This window comes from Rutidosis leptorrhynchoides, chromosome 9 (assembly GCF_046630445.1).
Source record: "Rutidosis leptorrhynchoides isolate AG116_Rl617_1_P2 chromosome 9, CSIRO_AGI_Rlap_v1, whole genome shotgun sequence".
NCBI lineage: Eukaryota > Viridiplantae > Streptophyta > Magnoliopsida > Asterales > Asteraceae > Rutidosis > Rutidosis leptorrhynchoides.
In genome coordinates this window covers 118879308-118893227 of record NC_092341.1, presented here as the reverse complement: position 1 = coordinate 118893227, position 13920 = coordinate 118879308, and the positions used below count along the sequence as shown (strand labels likewise).

The 13920-nt window shown below is 33.2% G+C and overlaps 1 protein-coding gene across 1 annotated transcript in view; it reads left to right on the top strand.

The window, feature by feature from the left end:
- Nucleotides 1–12786: 12786 nt before the first annotated feature.
- LOC139869412 (beta-galactosidase 16) overlaps nucleotides 12787–13920 on the top strand; it is a 39714-nt gene continuing 38580 nt past the window's right edge. The window contains exon 1 of the mRNA XM_071857731.1: nucleotides 12787–13052. Within this exon, the coding sequence (XP_071713832.1) occupies nucleotides 12876–13052 (177 nt within the window). The 5' untranslated portion in view covers nucleotides 12787–12875. The remainder of the gene's footprint in view (nucleotides 13053–13920) is intronic.

Sequence of the window (13920 nt, the reverse complement as noted above, 5' to 3'; positions counted from 1 at the left end):
TTAGCAAATGGTAAATTAATTTCAGCAGATAATATATGTCAGAATCGAGAAATTAAACTGGTTAGTGAAACATTTAAGATTGACTTGATACCAGTAGAGTTAGGGAGTTTTGATGTGATAATCGGTATGGACTGGTTGAAAGAAGTGAAAGCAGAGATCGTTTGTTACAAAAATGCAATTCGCATTATACGAGAAAAAGGAAAACCCTTAATGGTGTACGGAGAAAAGGGCAACACGAAGCTACATCTTATTAGTAATTTGAAGGCACAAAAACTAATAAGAAAAGGTTGCTATGCTGTTCTAGCACACGTCGAGAAAGTACAAACTGAAGAAAAGAGCATCAATAATGTTCCTGTCGCAAAAGAATTTCCCGATGTATTTCCGAAAGAATTACCGGGATTACCCCCACATCGATCCGTTGAATTTCAAATAGATCTTGTACCAGGAGCTGCACCAATAGCTCGTGCTCCTTACAGACTCGCACCCAGCGAGATGAAAGAACTGCAAAGCCAATTACAAGAACTTTTAGAGCGTGGTTTCATTCGACCAAGCACATCACCGTGGGGAGCTCCTGTTTTGTTTGTCAAGAAGAAAGATGGTACATTCAGGTTGTGTATCGACTACCGAGAGTTGAACAAACTTACCATCAAGAACCGCTACCCACTACCGAGAATCGACGACTTATTTGATCAACTACAAGGCTCGACTGTTTATTCAAATATTGACTTACGTTCCGGGTATCATCAAATGCGGGTGAAAGAAGATGATATTCCAAAGACTGCTTTCAGAACACGTTACGGTCATTACGAGTTTATGGTCATGCCATTTGGTTTAACTAATGCACCAGCTGTGTTCATGGACCTTATGAACCGAGTGTGTGGACCATACCTTGACAAGTTTGTCATTGTTTTCATTGATGACATACTTATTTACTCAAAGAATGACCAAGAACACGGTGAACATTTGAGAAAGGTGTTAGAAGTATTGAGGAAGGAAGAATTGTACGCTAAATTTTCACAGTGTGCATTTTGGTTAGAAGAAGTTCAATTCCTCGGTCACATAGTGAACAAAGAAGGTATTAAGGTGGATCCGGCAAAGATAGAAACTGTTGAAAAGTGGGAAACCCCGAAAACTCCGAAACACATACGCCAATTTTTAGGACTAGCTGGTTACTATAGAAGGTTCATCCAAGACTTTTCCAGAATAGCAAAACCCTTGACTGCATTAACGCATAAAGGGAAGAAATTTGAATGGAATGATGAACAAGAGAAAGCGTTTCAGTTATTGAAGAAAAAGCTAACTACGGCACCTATATTGTCATTGCCTGAAGGGAATGATGATTTTGTGATTTATTGTGACGCATCAAAGCAAGGTCTCGGTTGTGTATTAATGCAACGAACGAAGGTGATTGCTTATGCATCTAGACAATTGAAGATTCACGAGCAAAATTATACGACGCATGATTTGGAATTAGGCGCGGTTGTTTTTGCATTAAAGACTTGGAGGCACTACTTATATGGGGTCAAAAGTATTATATATACCGACCACAAAAGTCTTCAACACATATTTAATCAGAAACAACTGAATATGAGGCAGCGTAGGTGGATTGAATTATTGAATGATTACGACTTTGAGATTCGTTACCACCCGGGGAAGGCAAATGTGGTAGCCGATGCCTTGAGCAGGAAGGACAGAGAACCCATTCGAGTAAAATCTATGAATATAATGATTCATAATAACCTTACTACTCAAATAAGGGAGGCGCAACAAGGAGTTTTAAAAGAGGGAAATTTAAAGGATGAAATACCCAAAGGATCGGAGAAGCATCTTAATATTCGGGAAGACGGAACCCGGTATAGGGCTGAAAGGATTTGGGTACCAAAATTTGAAGATATGAGAGAAATGGTACTTAGAGAAGCTCATAAAACCAGATACTCAATACATCCTGGAACGGGGAAGATGTACAAGGATCTCAAGAAACATTTTTGGTGGCCGGGTATGAAAGCCGATGTTGCTAAATACGTAGGAGAATGTTTGACATGTTCTAAGGTCAAAGCTGAGCATCAGAAACCATCAGGTCTACTTCAACAACCCGAAATCCCAGAATGGAAATGGGAAAACATTACCATGGATTTCATCACTAAATTGCCAAGGACTGCAAGTGGTTTTGATACTATTTGGGTAATAGTGGATCGTCTCACCAAATCAGCACACTTCCTGCCAATAAGAGAAGATGACAAGATGGAGAAGTTAGCACGACTGTATTTGAAGGAAGTCGTCTCCAGACATGGAATACCAATCTCTATTATCTCTGATAGGGATGGCAGATTTATTTCAAGATTCTGGCAGACATTACAGCAAGCATTAGGAACTCGTCTAGACATGAGTACTGCCTATCATCCACAAACTGATGGGCAGAGCAAAAGGACGATACAAACGCTTGAAGACATGCTACGAGCATGTGTTATTGATTTCGGAAACAGTTGGGATCGACATCTACCGTTAGCAGAATTTTCCTACAACAACAGCTACCATTCAAGCATTGAGATGGCGCTGTTTGAAGCACTTTATGGTAGAAAGTGCAGGTCTTCGATTTGTTGGAGTGAAGTGGGGGATAGACAGATTACGGGTCCGGAGATTATACAAGAAACTACCGAGAAGATCATCCAAATTCAACAACGGTTGAAAACCGCCCAAAGTCGACAAAAGAGCTACGCTGACATTAAAAGAAAAGATATAGAATTTGAAATTGGAGAGATGGTCATGCTTAAAGTTGCACCTTGGAAAGGCGTTGTTCGATTTGGTAAATGAGGGAAATTAAATCCAAGGTATATTGGACCATTCAAGATTATTGATCGTGTCGGACCAGTAGCTTACCGACTTGAGTTACCTCAACAACTCGTGGCTGTACATAACACTTTCCACGTCTCGAATTTGAAGAAATGTTTTGCTAAAAAGATCTCACTATTCCGTTAGATGAAATCCAAATCAACAAAAAACTTCAATTCATCGAAGAACCCGTCGAAATAATGGATCGTGAGGTTAAAAGACTTAAGCAAAACAAGATACCAATTGTTAAGGTTCGATGGAATGCTTGTAGAGGACCCGAGTTCACCTGGGAGTGTGAAGATCAGATGAAGAAGAAATACCCGCATCTATTTCCAGAAGATTCGTCAACACCTTCAACAGCTTAAAATTTCGGGACGAAATTTATTTAACGGGTAGGTAGTGTAGTGACCCGAACTTTTCCATGTTTATATATATTAATTGAGATTGATATTTACATGATTAAATGTTTCCAACATGTTAAGCAATCAAACTTGTTAAGACTTGATTAATTGAAATATGTTTCATATAGACAATTGACCACCCAAGTTGACCGGTGATTCACGAACGTTAAAACTTGTAAAAACTATATGATGACATATATATGGATATATATATAGTTAACATGATACTATGATAAGTAAACATATCATTAAGTATATTAACAATGAACTACATATGTAAAAACAAGACTACTAACTTAATGATTTTTAAACGAGACATATATGTAACGATTATCGTTGTAAAGACATTTAATATATATATATCATATTAAGAGATATTCATACATGATAATATCATGATAATATAATAATTTAAAATCTCATTTGATATTATAAACATTGGGTTAACAACATTTAACAAGATCGTTAACCTAAAGGTTTCAAAACAACACTTACATGTAACGACTAACGATGACTTAACGACTCAGTTAAAATGTATATACATGTAGTGTTTTAATATGTATTTATACACTTTTGAAAGACTTCAATACACTTATCAAAATACTTGTACTTAACAAAAATGCTTACAATTACATCCTCGTTCAGTTTCATCAACAATTCTACTCGTATGCACCCGTATTCGTACTCGTACAATACACAGCTTTTAGATGTATGTACTATTGGTATATACACTCCAATGATCAGCTCTTAGCAGCCCATGTGAGTCACCTAACACATGTGGGAACCATCATTTGGCAACTAGCATGAAATATCTCATAAAATTACAAAAATATGAGTAATCATTCATGACTTATTTACATGAAAACAAAATTACATATCCTTTATATCTAATCCATACACCAACGACCAAAAATACCTACAAACACTTTCATTCTTCAATTTTATTCATCTAATTAATCTCTCTCAAGTTCTATCTTCAAGTTCTAAGTGTTCTTCATAAATTCTACAAGTTCTAGTTACATAAAATCAAGAATACTTTCAAGTTTGCTAGCTCACTTTCAATCTTGTAAGGTGATCATCCAACCTCAAGAAATCTTTGTTTCTTACAGTAGGTTATCATTCTAATACAAGGTAATAATCATATTCAAACTTTGGTTCAGTTTCTATAACTATAACAATCTTATTTCAAGTGATGATCTTACTTGAACTTGTTTTCGTGTCATGATTCTGCTTCAAGAACTTCGAGCCATCCAAGGATCCGTTGAAGCTAGATCCATTTTTCTCTTTTCCAGTAGGTTTATCCAAGGAACTTAAGGTAGTAATGATATTCATAACATCATTCGATTCATACATATAAAGCTATCTTATTCGAAGGTTTAAACTTGTAATCACTAGAACATAGTTTAGTTAATTCTAAACTTGTTCGCAAACAAAAGTTAATCCTTCTAACTTGACTTTTAAAATTAACTAAACACATGTTCTATATCTATATGATATGCTAACTTAATGATTTAAAACCTGAAAACACGAAAAACACCGTAAAACCGGATTTACACCGTCGTAGTAACACCGCGGGCTGTTTTGGGTTAGTTAATTAAAAACTATGATAAACTTTGATTTAAAAGTTGTTATTCTGAGAAAATGATTTTTATTATGAACATGAAACTATATCCAAAAATTATGGTTAAACTCAAAGTGGAAGTATGTTTTCTAAAATGGTCATCTAGACGTCGTTCTTTCGACTGAAATGACTACCTTTACAAAAACGACTTGTAACTTATTTTTCCGACTATAAACCTATACTTTTTCTATTTAGATTCATAAAATAGAGTTCAATATGAAACCATAGCAATTTGATTCACTCAAAACGGATTTAAAATGAAGAAGTTATGGGTAAAACAAGATTGGATAATTTTTCTCATTTTAGCTACGTGAAAATTGGTAACAAATCTATTCCAACCATAACTTAATCAACTCGTATTGTATATTATGTAATCTTGAGATACCATAGACACGTATACAATGTTTCGACCTATCATGTCGACACATCTATATATATTTCGGAACAACCATAGACACTCTATATGTGAATGTTGGAGTTAGCTATACAGGGTTGAGGTTGATTCCAAAATATATGTAGTTTGAGTTGTGATCAATACTGAGATACGTATACACTGGGTCGTGGATTGATTCAAGATAATATTTATCGATTTATTTCTGTACATCTAACTGTGGACAACTAGTTGTAGGTTACTAACGAGGACAGCTGACTTAATAAACTTAAAACATCAAAATATATTAAAAGTGTTGTAAATATATTTTGAACATACTTTGATATATATGTATATATTGTTATAGGTTCGTGAATCAACCAGTGGCCAAGTCTTACTTCCCGACGAAGTAAAAATCTGTGAAAGTGAGTTATAGTCCCACTTTTAAAATCTAATATTTTTGGGATGAGAATACATGCAGGTTTTATAAATAATTTACAAAATAGACACAAGTACGTGAAACTACATTCTATGGTTGAATTATCGAAATCGAATATGCCCCTTTTTATTAAGTCTGGTAATCTAAGAATTAGGGAACAGACACCCTAATTGACGCGAATCCTAAAGATAGATCTATTGGGCCTAACAAACCCCATCCAAAGTACCGGATGCTTTAGTACTTCGGAATTTATATCATATCCGAAGGGTGTCCCGGAATGATGGGGATATTCTTATATATGCATCTTGTTAATGTCGGTTACCAGGTGTTCACCATATGAATGATTTTTATCTCTATGTATGGGATGTGTATTGAAATATGAAATCTTGTGGTCTATTATTATGATTTGATATATATAGGTTAAACCTATAACTCACCAACATTTTTGTTGACGTTTTAAGCATGTTTATTCTCAGGTGATTATTAAGAGCTTCCGCTGTCGCATACTTAAATAAGGACGAGATTTGGAGTCCATGCTTGTATGATATTGTGTAAAAACTGCATTCAAGAAACTTATTTTGTTGTAACATATTTGTATTGTAAACCATTATGTAATGGTCGTGTGTAAACAGGATATTTTAGATTATCATTATTTGATAATCTACGTAAAGCTTTTTAAACCTTTATTGATGAAATAAAGGTTATGGTTTGTTTTAAAATGAATGCAGTCTTTGAAAAACGTCTCATATAGAGGTCAAAACCTCGCAACGAAATCAATTAATATGGAACGTTTTAAATCAATAAGAACGGGACATTTCAGTACATGTGTTGGATATTAATGTATACTTATACATTAATCTTGCAAATGCCACTTTGCAAGTAAAACTTACATAGCCTTAGCTTAATGCTATGTTATCACTATATGTTTAATTTTAAATTATTTAGTGATCTCTTGCTAGTCATTACATGAATATTATTTGACTATTTACTGCTAATACATGTGTATTATTTGACTATGTGCTAAGTGCTAAATGCTAAGTAGTTATTTAATATGTGTATGTATGAATCATGTCTTGCTATGTGTTACAAGTTAGATTTCACCAACTAGTATTTGAACTACTTCATTATATGCTTGTGCTACTTGGATAATGCTTAAAATGTCATAATCTAGTGATCTTAAGAGACAATGAATAATTAACACACATATGTTTGCTTAAGTCTAAAATTAAGTTTATAACTTGATTTAACTTGATGTCTTGCAACATGCTTAATTGTTATTACTTGCTTAAATTGTCAAGACATCATTAACATACTTAATTAATTACAAACAAGTTCAAATTTGAATACTAGCATGCTTTGTGATTAAAGTGGGTTTGTGTCATCAATGACATGTTGACCAACCAATAGAGATTTATCAAATGTGTTAATTACAAATAAAAGATTATGACAAAACTGAGATTGCCTCAAAGGATTATTATGACTTGTATCCAAGAATGTTAGAATTTCCACTTTGAGCATGACAAGTCACTATCAAGGTAATACATCCAAGGTAAAGGGACATTTAATGCATATAGTACTTGTATAGGATGTTGAGTATCTTTTGCAGGTGTTAAATGAAGTAAAGTGTCTAAAGAGTGATGTCCAAAACTGATTCAAACGGCTATACAACGGATACATATTTTAGACTGCACCGCGTGCGGTCGACCCACGGTCGTCCGTGGTCCAAGCCGCAGGGACGGCTGACTTGTTTATCTCTCTATATAAATAGCAAGGCTTGGAGAACTTTGAAGACTTGGATCTCTTGCATGGTACAACTCAAAATCATCAGAGAATCACAAGAACATAACACTTCTACATATGTTTGTGATTAGCAAGAGAAGTTTTATAATCTCATAGATTTTAAAAGGGGTTTTTGTAAACTTGATTTCAAATTCTTATCTTTGTGAGTTTACATAGTGTTGTAATAATCCTAGAATTGTCTTAGGATTTTCATCACTAGAAAAGGGTGAGTCTTTGTACTTTTAATTAGAAGCATATGCTAGCTTAGCTATCTTCTTCCTTAAAGGGGATTAGGGAGTTGATTAATCTCATTGAAGATTAATACTTGTCCAAGGTGAAGACAAGTTAATCTAAGTTGGAGGTAATCTTTCAAAGGGATAGAAGGATTAGGTTTTTATGTCTAAGGAGAAGTACAAGGCTTGTAAATCGGATCTCCAGCGGATTTGGAGAAAGGTGCTTAGTGAAGCAAAATCCCGATTAGTGAATCGGGGAGTGGATTAAGGTGGATTAGTTAACATCCACCCGAACCACTATAAATCCTTGTGTTTATGTTCTTTATTTTACATTCCGCACTATTACAAACATAAACACACCACACAATGGTTTGAGTTGATTAATGTGATCAAAAATTGTTCAAATCTTATTAATCATCGAAAAAGTTTTAAAATTGTATTAAGTAATTATTCACCCCCTCTAGTTACTTACACAAACCTTCACTAGCCAAAATGAAAAGAAAAGGAGATAATGGGTCACCCAGTCGTACTCCCTTTTCAAGATTAAACTCCTTAGTCGGTGACCCGTTGACGAGTAGAGAAATTGAGGCCGTTTTGAGACATGAATGAATCCATGTAACCCATTTTGATCCAAAGCCCATTAACAGCATTATACCAAATAATAAGCGCATTTTAATGAATCAAAAGCCTTTGAAAAATCTTCTTTGAAAATGAAAGACTTTGATTCCCGCCTCATTAAATCACAAACTGCTTCATTTAAAATTAAAACCCCATCCAAGATTGACTTGGTTTTCATAAAAGCTGTTTGATTATACCCAACAAGCTCCGGTACAACTTCACGAAGATGGTTAGAAACTAATTTTGATATGATTTTATAATAACTCCCGATTAAGCTTATTGGTCTATAATCCCCTAGTCCTGTAGAGTCCGGTTTCTTTGGGATTAACGATATAAAAGAAGCATTACACCCGAACGAAATTTCTCCCCTGTCCTAAAAAAATTGAACTGCTTTCGACAAATCCTCTATGATAATACTCCAAAAAAATTTAAAGAATTTGTACGGAAAACCGTTCGGTCCCGGAGCTTTAGAGTTATCGCAATCCACAATAGCGTCCCAAATTTCTTTTTCACTAAAATGTTTTTCGAGATTGCTCGCTTGCTCGGGTAAAAGTCGGTACTGAACAGAGAAGTTATATTGAAAACCGACTTAGGAGTATTATTCGAAAAAAGACCTTTAAAAAAACCATGTGCCTTTGATTTGATGGCTTCTTGATCCTCTTCCCAAATTCCGTTGATGTAGAGCCCGTGAATATTATTTTTACAATTAGGTCTCATGAAAAACAAGTGAAAAATTTTGGTGTTTTCCTCCCCCTCCGAGGCCCATTAAAACCTCGACTTCTGCTTCATCATGTTTAATTTTTGAGCTTCTTTTTTAAACCATAGACCACGAATATCCATCCACCGAGTTCTCTCAGCCTCCGACAAGTCACTCGTTTCAGCATTTAGTTCCAAATTCGCTGCCATTTTCTTACATTCTTCGATCTTTGAGTTAAGTTTCCCAAACAAATTTTTAATCCAATTCTTAAGTGACAGTCTGACGGCTTTTAATTTCTTACAGAAGATTAAATCAGCTCTATTATACTCGATTGGAATGTTCCATGCTTCGCGAATGATGCTTCCCGCTTCCGGATGATCTAACCACTCATCGAAAATTTTATGGGTTTTGGGCCAAAATCAACCCACTTATTTTTCATTACCAGAGGACAATGATCAGTATCTTTTCGGTCTAGAGCTGTAACGAAAACATCTCCCCATCTGTTCAAGAAGTGCTCGGTGACTAAGAAGCGATCCAGTTTACTAAATTTCATACCCATATCGCAAATTCTTGTGAATTTTTTGCCAACTAATGGAACCTTGATAAGTTTTAATTATCAATGAACTCATTGAATATAGCCGCCCTTATTGAATCAAAAACACAGTTCTGCCTTTCGAATTCATCCCTGGCATCATTAAAGTCACCACAAAACACCCAATCTTCGTTATCAAACTCTCCAGACTTTTCCAGAAAGGGTTAAAGTCATAAATAGGCCATATACTTTCATTTTTGTCCCAATGTAGGCTATATACTCCGAAAAATACCAATGTAGGCTATATACTTTCATAAAGTGTACTAATATGAACGAACAAAACTTATTAACCGGATAAAAAACTAAACGATGACGTGGCATCCTATGTGGAGAATGACTTTGGTGATACATCGGAACAAAACAAAAAGTATATAGCCTACATCGGAACAAAATTGAAAGTATATAGCCTATATTGGAACAAAACTGAAAGTATATGACCTATTTGTAGCCATATAAAATGCAAAAAAAATGTTAAATAATTAACTTTACCGGTTCAGCAGGTAACTTGTAAAATTTGTGTGCATCGATACAACTTTTAAGAGTATATAACCTACATTGGTATTTTTTGGGGTATATTGCCTACATTGGGACAATAATGAAAGTATATGACCTATTTATGGCTTTAACCCTTCCCAGAAAACCTTTTTCTTGGCATCTTTATGCGGCACATACATGTTTACTATGATTGTGTCATCTCTCCATCGACCTCTTATTGCCAGAAAAAAATTCACCTTCCACCTCTTCACTTACAGGTTCCCAAATCATTAACAAACCACTCGATCAACCCTCAACCGGTTTATGAATAAACCTAAAGTTTGAGTAACCCCAAATCTGTTCGACCCAGTTTTCATTAGCCTCTAAGCTTTTCGATTCGTGAATAGCTACAATTTCAGGGTTTTCATTAACTCTAATCCTTCGAAACCAATCACCTTTTCCATTCTGCTTGAAGCCTCGAACATTAATTGACATTATCTTCATCTAGAACAATAAGAAAACCAAATAGAAACACGAGAGGGGCTTTGAAGTTGCCGTATCCGCAACTGCTCGTATCCCAATCTTACTTCCTAAAATCGGATTCATCGAGTGATATTGGAATTGATCAAAAACTTTAAATTTTAAGCAATGTGAATTAATTTCAAGTCAAATCAAATATCAAATCAAATAAATTTATAAAATAGAATTGGTATTTCAATTTCGTCAGCTTCTATGAAACTATCTAACCAAATTCATTATTGCCTTTCTTAAAATAGGATTTAAACATCACATGCACTTACTAATAATACACTCGCCAGTTAAAATTGAACTATTAACGAATGCTTACGCCTCACCATTTCCATTTTAAACGCTTTGATGATCAAATAAATGAAAATGGTACTTTTAAGCAGGTAAAATAACTTTCCAAATTACTAAGATTTGTCTAATAAGAGTATCAAAGTACTACCAATTGACTTTTTAACAAATAATATGAGTGTCCTAAAAGTCATTCAAATTTGGATTTACTTTATCCGTCCCATATTAATCATTCTATCTATGTTAATTTTAGAAGTCTTTTTTTTTAACTTTAATTTGACTTTAATTGCTGTGTGTTATATAACACAAATGAAGAAGGTTATACGGATAAAAATATATATTGAAAATCATTTGATATAAATTTTATCTAATAATATTTAATATAAAAAAATATAATTAAAGTAGAAATCGAAAGAAAAATTTCTAAAGTTAAAACATGATTATTAATAGGGGAGAAACGAGTATTATGTCAAGACATACCTTGAATGTCACACCAACCTCTTATTATGAAAATAAAAGTTAGATAACCGAATTTCAATATACTAAAATCCTTAAATTCACACGAAACAAAATAAACTTATTCAATGCGACAAAAGATCGTTCTAAAGAGACATACAAGTCACGTGCACACATTGTTCTCGGCCTCACGTGAACCTATTATATCACATATGTTGCAAGAAAAATAAATTTACTTAATTTTTAACTCATTATTGAAAATGTGGTTATAAAAACACAAAGATTGTTTGACAATAAATTTCAAACTAAGGTGGTTACCTACTTTATTTATTTAGTTATATTCAATCAATTTTATTATAGCTAACAATTATAACTATAATTAATTTACTTTATTTGAACATCACAAGTCTATAGTTTCTATTATATTGCTAAAATGATAATGTCATTATTAGGCTAATTCATTTGTTAAGAAAAAATCAAAAAAAAAGAAAAAAATCTAAACATAGTGGGTGATGTCATTAATCTAAATAATTTTAAATTAAAATTAAATCTTATTAATTAATTATTATTATTAAATCTTATTAATAATTATTTTAATTATTAAAATTAAATAATTTTAAATAATTTTAATTAATTATTTTGAATTGAGTACGAGAAGATATAAAAGTTAAGCAGAAGGAAACTAATTCTACATTTATATTTTGATTTACATTTTTAAAATAAAATGACAACCAATATTATCTCTTATGATTAGATGTTGATTGTTAAATATGAATTTTAGGTGTTTGATGAAATGTTTAGCTGACGAGTTTCTTAGTCGGACTATGTGGTTCCACGGGTCATAAAACTAAATAACTTTAGCATTTACGTTCACTTAATACCTATTATTAACCTGTTTCGTTTAAATAAACCCGTGGTTCCACGGGTCATTTCACTAGTTTATCAAGTACGGAGTAAATAACGTCTTGATATTTTACAAGAACTCTTATATTCAAACCTTACTGGCTTTTATGCACTTTAAGTTGTCCTTAGAAACTTACAAATGTAAAAATATCAGCCCTGTACAATAGATACTTAGTAAACTTTTGTTCCTTTATCTATTTTTTTTTTTTATAGATTTTTTATTTAAAAGCAGACTTTCTATAGAAGTGGAAGGCAAAAGCCTAATACAATTATACAAATAAGATAGGAACTTTTAATCCCAACTGCACCTCTACAAGGTATTTATAGATAATATTTTTACAAATTATAAATTATAAATTATTGAAGATATACGGAGTATAAAATAGTGGTCACACATAAAATATGGTCAACATCCACCAACCTATAAAAACCAAGTTTGCCGTGCAATGCAACAAATATGTTGTTTCTTTTCTTTAACAACTCCGCCGTGTCTTTCTATTTCACAAAATAAATGTCATAATAATTCTAACTTAACTTCATTCTAATTCTAATGTAAAAAAGGTCATTCACTAATTTCTCACCAATATACACACTCCACTTTCTCCTATCTATCTCACCAAAATTATTTGTGAGACTTAAAGAAATAAATGGTGTGGTTTGTATGTTGGATTATACTACTAGCGGCGGTTGGTGGTGGCCGGAATAATGCGGTGGTGGTGGTGGGGGGAGTAAACGTCACTTATGATGGGCGTTCACTTATGATTGATGGACAACGTCGAATTTTGATTTCTGGTTCAATTCATTATCCTCGAAGCACCCCAGATGTACGTAACTATTATCTTCAAATCTCGTTTAGTACCTTCATTCATAGCTTGCTTGTGTTCTTCATTCATTCACTTGCCATGACTATATCACTCTGTGCATATCAACATTATTATTTTGGATTTTTTCATATGATTATCCACTTTATGTTATAAGGCCTCTGCTACATTTTAATAGTTCACCATAAAAAATACACAGTTTATAAAATCTCATAATTATATTTTACTTTTTTTTTTTACTTTACAATTTAACCTTTACTTTTTATTATGTATATGCAAAAGTCATGACAGGAATATTACCCTATTACAAAAATGAACCATTAACTTGAGACAAATCAAAAGAAATAGTAAAATAAATATTATGAGACAAAGAAGAGAGTAACCATTAATCAATAATCTAAAGAGCTTTATATATTATTATATTAAATCTCTTAATTATTGATAAAAAAAAATGTGTGTAGCGTAGAATTCCAAAACTTAATTTTCAGCAGTTATAATTTACATTTTGACTTACCGAAGAAGTAACTTTTATTCGCCAATACACTCTCAAATTTGGCCCGAATCATGGTATTTAATTTAGTGACATACAACTGACATTAAACACGCGAATGTTTACATGACACTGAGTTGTCAATGATGTATGATCAAACCAAAATTGTTCGGTTTGAATTCAAGTAAATTAAAAGGAGAATTTAACCTTTGAAAGGGGTTCATTCGGTTAAATAGGATATGGATGTGGTGGTGTTGTTTTTTGCCGAGCCTCCAAGGTAAGCTACAAAAGAAATTAGTATGTGCGAGTTGATCAGTAGATTGATTAGCCTTCGAATGAGGCCTGGGGGTGCTATTTATAGATTGATAATTGAAGGTTATG